General features: G+C 39.7%; 1 protein-coding gene across 3 annotated transcripts in view; it reads left to right on the top strand.

Annotated features, from left to right (window-relative positions):
• MAP3K2 (mitogen-activated protein kinase kinase kinase 2) overlaps positions 1-12,780 on the top strand; it is a 53,378-nt gene that overhangs the window by 21,201 nt on the left and 19,397 nt on the right. For all 3 annotated transcript variants that reach the window (XM_064165674.1, XM_064165653.1, XM_064165664.1), the window contains exons 3-9: positions 748-866; positions 2,550-2,590; positions 5,869-5,968; positions 7,774-7,887; positions 8,462-8,561; positions 9,436-9,566; positions 12,297-12,376. In XM_064165674.1, coding sequence (XP_064021744.1) covers positions 748-866; positions 2,550-2,590; positions 5,869-5,968; positions 7,774-7,887; positions 8,462-8,561; positions 9,436-9,566; positions 12,297-12,376 — 685 coding nt within the window. The remainder of the gene's footprint in view (positions 1-747; positions 867-2,549; positions 2,591-5,868; positions 5,969-7,773; positions 7,888-8,461; positions 8,562-9,435; positions 9,567-12,296; positions 12,377-12,780) is intronic.

A 12,780-nucleotide genomic window follows, 5' to 3' on the forward strand; every position in this document is an offset into this window, starting at 1 on the left:
TCCAAGGCAAATCTTGGCTAGCATGGCCTGAGGCCATCGCAGCTGCAGCAGATCATCAGGATTTAGGATATTATGTGAACTCCAAATCTAAGCTGTGTAGCACTTCTTCCCCTAGATTTTCTCCTGGGTTCAGTGTTTCTGTTTCTCTTCTCCATTACTCCTGCGAGCTCTAAAATCTCTTATGTTTGCAGTCCTGGAAGAATTCCATGGTGTTTTGGTTTTGTTTAATTTTGTTTGGAGGGTTTTGTTTGTTTAGTAGTTGTTGTTTTTAAATCACTTTGGACCATCAGCAGATGCTTGAGCAATTGAGGTGTTCCTCCTGGAGTTTGTGTATGTTTCCTACGTGCATGACTGAACCTGTGCAGGACAGAGAAGTGATTGAAAAGTACCAGCTCTTTTTCCTTATTTCACAAGTTTTGGTGGGATACGGAAGTGTGATTTCTAGTGAGTGTCTCATCTGTGAGTGTTACTTGGAACAAAGCAGCTAAACTTCCCCCTGCCTTCTCTCAGGGGAAGTTCTGCAGTTCCATAGAGCTGTCAATCTCTGTTAAGATTTTGTTAAACCTGCTGTTTAGGTTCCGTAAGCACTATTGGTGATAAACAGAACAAAAATGTTTGCAATGTGGTAGTATTTTTATTTAGCAGTTGTGTATTGGAGTGTAATACTTCTTTTTAGCGTAATGTCTGCTTAATTGTGAAACGAGACAGCAGTGCACCTCAAATTTGCTCTTGTCTTCCTCTGAGCAGATGAGCAGCAAGCTTTGAATTCAATCATGCAGGATTTGGCTGTGCTTCATAAGGCCAGTCGTCCTGTATTGCCCCAGCAAGAAACAGGAAAACCAAAGTCATCTTCACCTAAAAAACAGGTAATCTTTAATATCCTTACTCACCTCTTGAGTGCAGAATGTCCTGCTGTGACTTCTATAATTATTTTTCTTGCCAGACCAGTGAGCATACCAGAATGAGCTATTAGTCTCCCACATGTGCTGCCGTTTTCTTTGTTCATGCTCTTAAATTAGCAGCAAAATGAAACGGTGCGTTTCAGACCAGATCATAGTGTATGTTTACATGACTATAATCCTGATAAACTGAAGATGATAGGGGTATTTTGACACTATGTAGATTGGTATTATGATGGTGAAAACGATTATTTGATCGGCACTAGACTGTTCTGAAATGCCAAGGTGTGCTCATACCTCTTCCTTGGAATACTTCTTTTGGGTTAATTTTATAGGTACTGTAGATCGCCAAGCTGTCAGCTATAGCATACTAAGGAATGTCAGTGCAGCAGCAGCAACGTGCTTAAGCTCCTTTGCTGTACCTCTGGCCTCGATGCCTTCTTTGTTGATGTGCTGGTTGTGTGAGTTCTTTTCAGGTCTGTTTTTTCCTGCAGACAGTGAACATGTGTGAAAAAGCAGGGAATACTTAGTTGATAGGTTTGAACTCCTGTATGGAAAATTAGGAGAGGATGTAGATGGGTACTGAAATTGTCATAATAGCCCTGTTGTGTTAACTGTTCCTTAATGCAATTGACAGTCCAGTATTCTATAGAAGTTCAGTTCGGGCAATCTTGTTTTAGCCTGTTAAAGATCAAAGTGCAATTGTCTCTTAAACTGCCAAAAAGCAATGGCTACATCTCTTCCACTCTGTGCTTTAAAGGCTGTAACTGTTCTATATATAGCACTGGTGCTTTATTAGTGCCATACAAGCAGTTTCCAAGCTGTGACTACAGATATCATAGTAATATGCCTATGTGATCCAAACCAGTCAAAATTCAGTGCGTGTTTGGATAGACGAAATAGAGCTGAGCCATGTCTGAGCTGACATGTGGTAGTGATGAGGGGGAAAGGTATGTTTGTCACTCTGTATGTGTGAAGTTGGAAAGTAGCTGCTTGCGAATGCAGTAATCATTTTGGAAAATACAACATTGTTATCTGGGTATAATCTCTGTGCTTGAATTTATTGTTGTTTTCCTCCTGCAGTAGTTGATGATAGAATTTAATTCTTAAAACTGCAATTTTTTCAAAATAATTTTGTTTCCCTGTAACTTGCAGATATTTATAGGCAGATTTATTTTAATTGGGAAATGGATAGCGTGAGTGCTGGCTGAACTGCACGTGTAGGTTTCTATGGTAATGCTTATGAAATAGGATCCATTTCTTAAGCCCGGAACGCTCAGCTCCAAAAGGTACATAAAGACCTGCTGTGGTGCCTTCTTGCTTGTGATGGAGAATTCCTTAGAAATCTGCTGAATTCGAAATAACAAATCTGTTAGAACATATTGATAGGAAAGAATGTGTTTGCTTAGAAAAACACGGGTTACACTTCAGGACCAGTTTTTGTGGGTTTTGCACACTCGAAGCCTTTATTATGTATCTAAGCAGAAACAGCTTGGTAAAAGCCCCTGATATACCACAAAGGACAACATTCTTGTACTGCTTAAGGAATTTAAGTGTTTTCTGCTGTTGGATTATTGAATAGGATTTCATGGCCTTTGTTAAAGAGGTAGTAACAAACTAATAGAGGTTCCTTTATCTCTTCTCCTGCAGAATGATGTTAGAGTCAAATTTGAACATCGAGGTGAAAAAAGGTAAGATGGCAACACAGGAAACTGTCTTGTCTTTTATTTATAGAGCTGTCGTGGGCTCCTATCACACAGTTTCAAAGAAACTGTTCATAGTGTTTGGGATAGCTGAGTGTGTTTGGATTAAGCTTAAATGTAATTTCAGTCTGAAAGGAGAATTAATCTATCTTAACTGTGGGCTCTAGGTATACATAAATGTAGAATTATCTTACTGTAGCCATGCCCCATGTAATACCCTATGAGGGCAGGCCGAGGAAGCTGGGGCGGTTCACCCTGGAGAAGAAACTCTTCCAGGGAGACCTAATAGTGGCTTTCCAGTGCCCACAGGGAGCCTACAAGAAAGCTGGAGAGCAACCGTTCTCAAAGGCCTGCAGTGAGAGGATGAGAGGTAATGGTTTGAAATTAGAATAGATTTAGATGGGGTGTTAGGAGCAGGATCTTTACCATGAGCAGGTTGCCCCATCCCTGAAGATAATCAAGGTTAGGCTCTACAAGGTTCTGGGCAATCTGGTCTAGTGGAGGATGTCCCTGCTGACTGCAGGGTGGTTGAACTAAATGACCTTTGGAGATCCCTTCCAGCCCACACCAGTCTGTGATTCTTTTACCCTTCAGATAGAGATTTTTAGTCTAGAACAATTACTGAGGTCATTGCTATAGATCTCAAATATGAGTGGACCAGCAGGTTTTTTTTCCTGTGCTGTGTGTGTTTTAAATACCTGATAATATATTGTTACTGGAATACCCAGAGGTGGAAGCTCCTGAAGCTAGATCTTAAAGTTTAATTGTGCCTTGGAGGAGCCGGTCTGAGAACTACAATATGAAAATTTCTTAGACTTCATAAATGTTTTTATAGATGACTTTGAATAATCAGTTAATTTGTGTGTGTGTGTGAATGATGCATGTGCTTAAAGTACAGAAACATCCACTTCTATGTGTGTTCTAGTGACTGCTCAAAAGCTTTCACAGAAGTCGATCCACAATTCCATGCGAAAGCGGTTTGTGGACAACTCATTTTGTCTGTCTCTTTCTCAGAGCATAAACCTTCAGTGTACCTGTGGAGAAATGGTTATAGAATAAGGTTTTTGAAAATAATGAACAAATAAATATTATCCTGGTCATGTTATTGTCAGTGAAAATGGTGGATTCATTGGGTTTCATTCTGAAGCAGCCTTCACTTTATGCTGCCTTTGGTCAGCCCTTAGCATGATGTGCAGTAAACCAGTGTGAATCCATGCCGATTGCTTTATGAGCTCTCTTTTTACACTGAGTAGTAAAATAGAAGTAAATTCCCTAGGTATTACCATTCTTCAGCTTCTTTCAATCCCCTATTCAAAAATGACATGTAGCAGTGCATCAGTAATGGCTAAGTGCTGTAAGTAATTTGGAGGAAATAAGTCTTTTCAGATTCTTTGAAAACTGGGGACTCTCCTACCTAGCAATCTCTTGTGAAATAGTCAGAAGCATGGGTTTAGAACAGGACTGTTCACTCACTGCCAGTCTGCATGGGCAGTGCAGTTTTGCAGGTTCCCTTTATTCACATTTAGAGTGGATTAAGTTGATTAAATATGAATACAAGCATAAAGCAAATGTGTGGAAAAATACCTTTCTCAGGCTGTTAGGATGATGAGCCTAGCTGTGCTTTGGACTGTCACAAGGAGTACTGGACAGTCCAGGATAAGTTACAGTACTTCTGTTGCCTGAGTATTTAGAGCTAAATATAAAATATCGAAATTATGCAAGAAATAGTAAGTGAGGCAATGGCTTTCTCACTAGTTTTTGAGAAGGGAAGTAGAATGGAGAAGTGATTCTGGAATTCGTTTCAGCAGTGAATGTAGCATGTGGTGGTTGAGGCTTGCTGAACAAGTGAACCACAGTGAGAACTGGTGTTGGACTGTGTTGGGGTTTTGAATCAGTTTACTTGTTCAAAAGAAGTTTTAATTGGAAGTGGCCTGGTTTCTGGCCTCACTTTGGCCAGAAATACTCTACCCTAACCAGTGTTCCAGCTGAAATACCGATAGAAGGGACAGTTAGCCCTTTGCCAATTTTTCTGCTTCTCAAAATCTGAGTGCTGTTTCTTTTTTGAATGTAGGGCAGTAGGTTTGTTGCCTGTAAAAACTTTGTTTACCGGTGGCGTTTCTCAAGTAAGACAGCCATTTTCTGCAGTGAGAAGTCAGCTTACAGGCATTTGGGGCAGTTTGTTTTGAAGAGACATTGAACTGAAAGAAAATCTGAGTTGTTGACCTACAACTACCGTTTCTATAGGAGCTCACCTGAAGCACAGTCAGTGATGGACTCAGCAGTTTGAGATGTAATTCATTGTGGTGGTGATGGTGGTTTTTAGTTCCTTTCTTCACATAAGGTTGTCTTTTGGCTTTCCAATATATGGGGACTGTAGGAATGAATCCTTTTTAATGCTTGTGCTTGTGTTTGAGGCCACAACCTACACAGGACTGGAGAAGTGACTCTTATTCCTTTTGAAGAGTAGGAGTGAAAATACTGCACACTGATTGGAAGTTTAAAGGGAGATTCTATTTATTAGTGCATACATGCAAAAGGCAATCGGGTAGAATGGACACATCCACAAGCTAAGCCAAGTCTATCGGACTAAACCCATCCAGAATCCTCCACTCATTCCACCCTCGGCAGGCCTGAGAGTAGGCCAGAAGTGTCCCCACACCCCAATCTTAGGCCTATGAGGTCTCAGCAGGAGGCATGACACAGCTCAGAATTGCCTGCCAGCCAGAAGCCATCTGGCCCATGCCAAGCGCCAGCACCGCTCACTCTTCCCGCACAGAGAGCGCTGTGGGCCAGGCGCTGCTGTAACAAGCTGTGGGACTGAACACTGCAGTGGAATAACTACACCACAACAGCCCGGGACAGGTCTTGGTCGCTGTCATTTTCTTACAGGAAGCTGGGATGCCCTCAAAGTAGCGCAGCTTGTCAGCTTACACTATTGTCCTAGTTTCTGAAGCAGAACATTGGAAAAGTTTCTAAGAGTTTGCCTCTGGAATGGAGACAGCGAAGCATTAGGTGAAGAAGCTGTATGCAAGCAAGTAAAACACTCATAATGAGTTTGAATTTTATGTGTGATTGGCCCTTGAATTTTTTTCACTGCTTTTCCTCTCTTAACAACTCAAAATACAGAGATCAGGGAATAAAGCACAGCCTCTTGCCGTCTTTTTAGTAGTAACTTCAATTCTAAAGTGGTTCTTAACTAATGAGTGACGACACTTTCAGAAGTAATAGACACCAAAAAAATCTTGATAAATTAAATTGTGTTTCAGGATCCTGCAATTACCAAGGCCTGTTACACTTGAAGATCTTGCAGCTAAAGCTAAAGTTGCTTTTGGGCAGACTATGGATTTGCATTACAGCAATAATGAGGTAATATTCTGTCTTCTAAATTCTTGGTTACTTGTACACTGATTAAGGCTGGAATTTGCTCTCAGAAGTGGTGAGAAAAGTCCTGTGGTAAAACCCCAGATTTGTAATGTGTGTGTTCTCAAATGTCTAAGTCTAGTCTAAGTTAGGGTAGAGAGGAGATGTGTGTAGTGTTTTAGCAGGAGGGTCATATCTTAGTGAATTGTCTCAGACTTGATGGGGAACAGGTAAGTTGTCTTCCTGCTCTGCTGCAGGCTTTGTTGTGACTTCAGGAGTATTTTTACCTCTGAGATTTGTAGTGGTTGTAAATTTGAAATAACATTTACCCTTTCTTGTACACCTTTTTTATTTGATGTTTAATCTTGTTAGAATACAGCAGTCTAGCTACAGCCTAGCCATATTTAGATTTAGAAGTAGGCTTAACTATCTCTCCTTTTACAGAGACTGGTTCACAAAGATTTCTTGGGAGCAGTGCTAGCATGTCGAGCCACTTAGGCCTGATCCGTGTCACTTCCAGCTTTCCTGTAGCAGCAGAGATGGAATTGCTGAGCAGCAGAGAGGAAATCTGTTTACAAATGCAGGATATGTTCTTGGGAGTTACTTTTGGGGTTTTGCCCTGAGTCAGCGAAGTGCATGGAGGATTATTCCTGTGCTTGACTATTACTGTATCTAATCTGCATCTCTGCAGAAGATCATGCCTGTAATTGCTGTTTGTTGGTTACTTGCTACTTTACTTCTGTGAAACTGATCCTCAAAACCAAGAATCCCAACAGAAGGCTTTTGGAAATAGGAAGGTCAGAAGAAGTGACCTTTCATGATCTGTTAGCCTCAGCTGCATCCTCTAATAGATTTGTTCTTTTTTTATACATTTGAGCAGGTTTTTTTGCTTGTCAGCTTCTGTACTACTTGACAAGTCATCCTACCACCTTTCAGAAATGTGATGATAATAACTTTGTTTTAGCATTAAAATTGCAACTTTAAATGAATGTGCTCATTTACAAACAAGACTTCTTCCCTTCTTCCCATTTCTCTTTATGTAAAAGTACTGTATTTCAGCTGATGTTGTATTTGAGCATCACTGACTGAGACTGTGTTTACAAGTAGAATAGATTTTATAGTCTATATTTTGTCGTTCCTCTGTTACTAACAGAAGTTGTAATTTGCTTTCCTGAAACAAGCCCAGTTTTAATTGTAATAGAACTCAGAGCTGAAGTGCATTTTAACAGCCAAATATTTTCTGTTCCAAAGATAACGTGCGTACCAAGTTAATTCTAATTATTTAGATCCATGTAAGATTCTAGTGAGGAGTAGGGCTGTTCCATTTGGATCACATCGAGCCTGATACACTTAGACTCCCTTTTTCAAGGGAGAAATCTTGTTAGCGATGCAGCTTCAAACATATAGTTGTTATGTTGTGAGAGAAAAAAAATGTACTTTATAAAATAGGGCTTCTTTTTATTTATTTTATAGTCTTGCATTAATTTAGATGATGGCAAATACGTTGGCACTGTTGCATGTTCCCCTGAAACCTGCAGGATACTAAGCTGTAGACACATAAAATGGTTGCTTCTTCATTGTGAAGAGTTCTGCCTCTTAAAGGCACCTGCAAGAAGATTTAAGATTGAACATCACGTATATTTGGGCAAACTTATTTTCTAGTTGTTTTGAATTAAATTCAAATCTTATTTTCAAGTTGTTTTGAATGAAAGGAAAGGTAGCAGCAGTTTAGTTGTTTCTCCGCACTTGACATATTTTGTTCTTATGTCCTATTTCAGGCTTTTCTTTTATTCTTTTCCCTTGTTTTCTAGCTTGTAATTCCATTAACCACACAGGATGACCTGGACAAAGCTGTTGAACTGCTTGACCGTAGTGTTCATATGAAGAGCCTCAAGATACTGCTTGTAATACATGGAAATACACAAGTATGGCTTGACATGCTAAGTGTCTTTTTCTTAAAATGTCATGTTAAAGGTGACATTTTTTCCAGTTGAAAATATTCAGTTCATTTGAAGCATCTTTTAGTATTTTTATTAACTCGGTTTTAACTTTTCCCTAGATCCTATTCCTCTCTTTTTGTTTGTTTTTTTCCCTTTCATAATGGAATAATTATTTGATACAAACTTGAGAAGCTTAAACAAATTTTTAAGTAACTGTAGTTACTTGACATCATTCTCCAAGTCGTATATTGGCAACACTCCTTTGTGGCGAGTTGCAGGTTGTTTGTTGCAAACAATAGCAGTGGACTGCAGGCTAAATACTTGTCTTATTTTGGCATTAAGAGCCATGATGTTGATAGGAGTTCTGTACTAGTACATATTGAAAATTCTTTTAAAACGTTAAGAATGAGCTACTAAAATAGATACATTTGTATGTTAATTGGCAGACTTCTTTTTGACTGCTTGCAAAAAGAATACGCTGAACAAAGCCTGTAAAGTTTGTCAAGTGTTCGCATTGTTGGAGTAGTAACTGCGGTTTGTCATGTGTATGCATTTGCAGTCACCCGGTGTAAATAACATGGAACCCTTGCCCTCACTGGAAGATTTAGATAATGCAGTGTTTGGTGTGACAGACAGAAAAAGGAGACTGTCTGTAATAGGTAAGCTACATATGTCAACGGATTGAATTGTGAAAAAGTTTCTTTTCTCCTATTCCCTTCATGAAGATCTTTGCCTTGGCAAAGACTGTTTGACTTTCTCTTGCTTATCAGTGGCTCTGTAGGAGAGTTTGCACTCAGCGGGGTGGACTTTCAATAGTCAAAGGTATTTTAGCTATATAAAATGCAGAAGATTAACCACAAAAAATGACAGGCAAAGTAGAGTTACTTGAGATAACTGATGAGTATCCTAAACTGTTCATGTTAGTAGTCTCCTTGCTGAAGTGTCTCTTTGTTTACATGTCAGTGTGTTTTCTCGCTCACTTCAGGGCTCCTGTATTTTTCAGATCTTGCTTTAAGATACTGATTTTGGCATCAGTATAACCTTTTTGCTTATTTGTGTTTGGAGTTAGTGATGTTAATTTCCAAATTTAATTATGAGTAGTTTTTTTCAGAATCTTTATTGTGCATTTATTTTGAATAGAGATGTTTGTGTTCTTTCAAGTGTCGTATTCTACAAAGAAACAAGTTAAGTTCGCAGCATTTGGAAAGGATTAGCTAACACAGATGGAAGGCTCTGAATTTTTATTTTGTTTCAGAAGAAATCTACCCATCTAGATGTGTGGGCAGATTATATTTATGTTCCTATATAGTGAAAATGCTTTTTAATGCCATCAGGACGTCACTGCTTGAAATTTTTCATAGTTCCTGGGTTACAGATTTTAAATGCTATATGTAAGGCTTGTATTGCATAGGTGTTTGGGACGTATTTGAAGCAGTAAGTGATCTAGGCAAGCTCAGTACCTTTGAAATGCCTGAATAAACCCACTGGACTCTGAGTTAGTGATGATTCTGACTATCCCTTTTCTTTCAAAAGGTTCTAATACTCGTGATAGGAGTTCACCTCCCCCGGGATACATTCCAGACGAGCTTCATCAAGTGGCCCGAAATGGGTCCTTTACCAGTATCAACAGTGAGGGCGAATTCATTCCAGAAAGTATGGATCAGGTATGTGTGTGATTCATTAAAAGCTTTTGTTAGGTTGACTTATGAAATGCTGCTGTTCAAGAAAGATCCAGATTTGTTAGAAAGAACAGCTAAAAAGTAGAACACCACCAGAAAGCATGATCTGTAAGAGAAGGCTGAAATAAGTGTGGTTTAATCTTGTAGAACCTATTCTTTTTTATCTCTGTAAGTCTCTTCAATTAATTAAATATGTTCCTACAAGGAGCAAGATAATATTCTTGATTTCCATGTTAGTTGAGCTGAGGTAGCAGTAGATAGAAATGACAGCAAGAGATGTCAACTTCAGAAAGAACAACCCCCTATATTTTCGTAAGGGTATGCAAGCAAGACCAGTTTTACAGCCTTCTCAGGTAATTAAATGACATTTTAAAGAAGAATTTGGATCTGTCTGGATTATTTGGGCTCAGTTGGTACAGTGTTGGCGTAAAGGCAAGGGGACAGCAATAGACCTGGCATAAATAAGCTTTGTAATACTTCCCACGGTCGCATTTTTGTGCAAGGATCACAGGTGAGCTATTTTGTCCTCCTTATTCACCTGCACTATTAGTGTGGGATATCAACATGAATGAAAACCCCATGTACTGAATATCCAAATCGCCCTTAGAAACAGCAGGAAAAGATAGAGGATGTCTGTAATAGCTCACAGACTTGGTAATGCAGAAAGACATTTTAAGGAAGGAAAAAAAAAATCATGCTGTGTGCCCAAATCACTTCAAGTGCTTGTTGACATTGGGACTGTATTAACAAATGGCAAGAGACATTGTTTTTTATGAGCTGACTAAATGAGACAGATGACAGAATAAGAGACAAGGAGGCTGTGCCATTTGTGGTGCAGTTTTAATGACTGAACGTAGGAGTAGTGACTGCATCTCTCAATTTCTGGACCAGGGTGCTATTCGTTATCATAAACACGTGCTCAGATCCTATTGGCATAGGTGAGGTCATTTTTGGTCACTGGCTACTGAAACGTGTAACCTGTCATGCTGTGTTACCTGTTGGTTTCAGAAGAAGCTAGGTTAGGAGGAAGCTAGGCTAAAGTGCCTCAGAACCAGACTGGAGTGCTGGGGGACTCTCAGCCTCTGGCTCACTTCCCCTAAGTTGCTGTATCACCTTGCCCTACATCCAGCTCCAGGATGCATTATTCTGCCTGGGCACAGCTGTCCACATCCTGATGGAAAATTGCACACTTTGCCTACAGAGGAGATGGTGGGTTGAATAGAAGTAGGCCGTTGTTGGCCAGCCAGGCCACACTGCAGTCAGTAATAGAGGTAGGCAATGTGGAGGGAGGTGGGCTTTTCTCCCTTTCAGAACCCACTTCTTAGCACGAGAAAAGGGATATGACTTCTGATCCTGTGGTAAATGTTGTCCTCCCCACAGAGAGTTTCGTTAAGTGTCTGACTTGAAAGGCTTCACTTTCTGGACACTATTAATAAGACCTTGATTGATGCTCAGTACAATATGTCCTCAGGACCTTTTTAGGTGCCTCACAGACCATAAAAATTGGAGAGGTAACTATGTCAGTTACAGCAAAGGTCTGGTGTCCAACTCCTATAAAATAATAAATGTTATATAATACACCATGACAAACCTAATTTTAGGAAGGAGCTCCTTTTAAAACAACAAATGAGCTTTCTGCCCTGTTTTGGAGAGGCAGGCTGGTAAAATTGTCACAGTAAATAATTCCAGACTTCTCTTTCCATGTCTGAAAATTAAATCTGCAAAACATTTTTGACTGTTCTACTGCAAAAGAGAAGGGAATGATGTTTGTCTGTCATAAAACTTGGGACTTGAAGAGTAACAAAACAAGCACCAGGTGATAAAAAGAGTGCTCTTGATTACCAGTTTTTCATTTATTTTTAAACTCTGGGCTAGAATTGGAGACACAGTGGAAGATTTGTTGGTTTGGCTTCGTTATATGATAGATTTGACTGAGACAGTCAGTTTTATGACCTCTTCTGACTGATACATGGCATGTTTCACGCAGTTCGTCAGCGTTGATTGCTCGGTACTTAGCACTCTGTCTCAGTCGGTTTTGTGATCTGCAGCTTTCTACAACAGTTTATTTGAAACAAAATAATTGTTTGGGTGTTTATACACTTTAAGCATTCTTCCGCTTTCTCCTGCAGTTTTCTGTGTGAAAATCTACGTAACTTCCTTGAACCCCTAAGTAAAGATAAATGCTTTAAAGATTTTCACAGTATTTGATTTCAGCTGTTTTCTGTGACGGTTAGTTGGTCAAACTTAAGCCACTACAGAGACTATGTAACTCGTACTCAGCATAGCCTGTGTGGTGTCTGGGATACTTTTTTACCCCCTCAAAAAACCAGCACTCCTTTTTCGTGTTTGTTAAATGGTCTCAGATTTTCGTCCTTTGCTTCTGTTACTTTGTTAAGCTGCTCTCATGCAGATATTGCTAAAGCATTAAGAGAGGAGGCCTAGTGGTAGCACAGCTTATGTACAGAGCATGACAGAGCATTAAATACCCTAACTATGTTCTAATTAGTTGTGAGAAAAACAATGGAGTCCTTTCAGGACTGCAGAATGCAATGCAGGTTCAACTATGGCAGCTAACTCTTCTCTGTGTTGGTTTTCCTTGGGGTTGGCTTTTTTGGGGTTACGGTTCGGTTTGCGTTGTTTTTTAATTAGGTGTTTTGAGGCACAAACTTTGTTTCAGACAAAACTTTGAACTTGCTGGTCTTTGTTATCTCTTAGATGCTGGATCCATTGTCATTGAGCAGTCCTGAAAACTCTGGCTCGGGAAGCTGTCCCTCACTCGACAGCCCTTTAGATGGGTAAAACTTACCTAAATTCATTATTTATCATAATTAAATAGAATCGTGTGTCAGTTGTAACATGTAGGAATTCTTCAGCCACAGCTATTACTGAAGTTCTTCCAGGAATTCCTCTCTAAGTTACAGAGCATTTATGAAAGCTTACTGAAATTTAATTGCTTACCAGCGCACGGAAAACAGAAGTAGCTCTCTTCCTTCACAAGACAAAAACGCAGACTTCAGGTCCTACAGAATTGCACTGAAAATCTTTGCTAAATTTTGCCAGTCTTACATACATGTTAAGTATATTCCCTGGCAGTGAGCTGGCCCGTCAAATCTGTTTCTTAGGTACTGCTGTGGGAAGCAAGCTTCCCTTTTCCAAGGTAGTGGGTACCTATTTCAAGAAAGAGGATGGAATCATGCAG

The sequence above is a fragment of the Pogoniulus pusillus genome, chromosome 2, assembly GCF_015220805.1.
Source record: "Pogoniulus pusillus isolate bPogPus1 chromosome 2, bPogPus1.pri, whole genome shotgun sequence".
Classification (NCBI taxonomy): Eukaryota; Metazoa; Chordata; class Aves; order Piciformes; family Lybiidae; genus Pogoniulus; species Pogoniulus pusillus.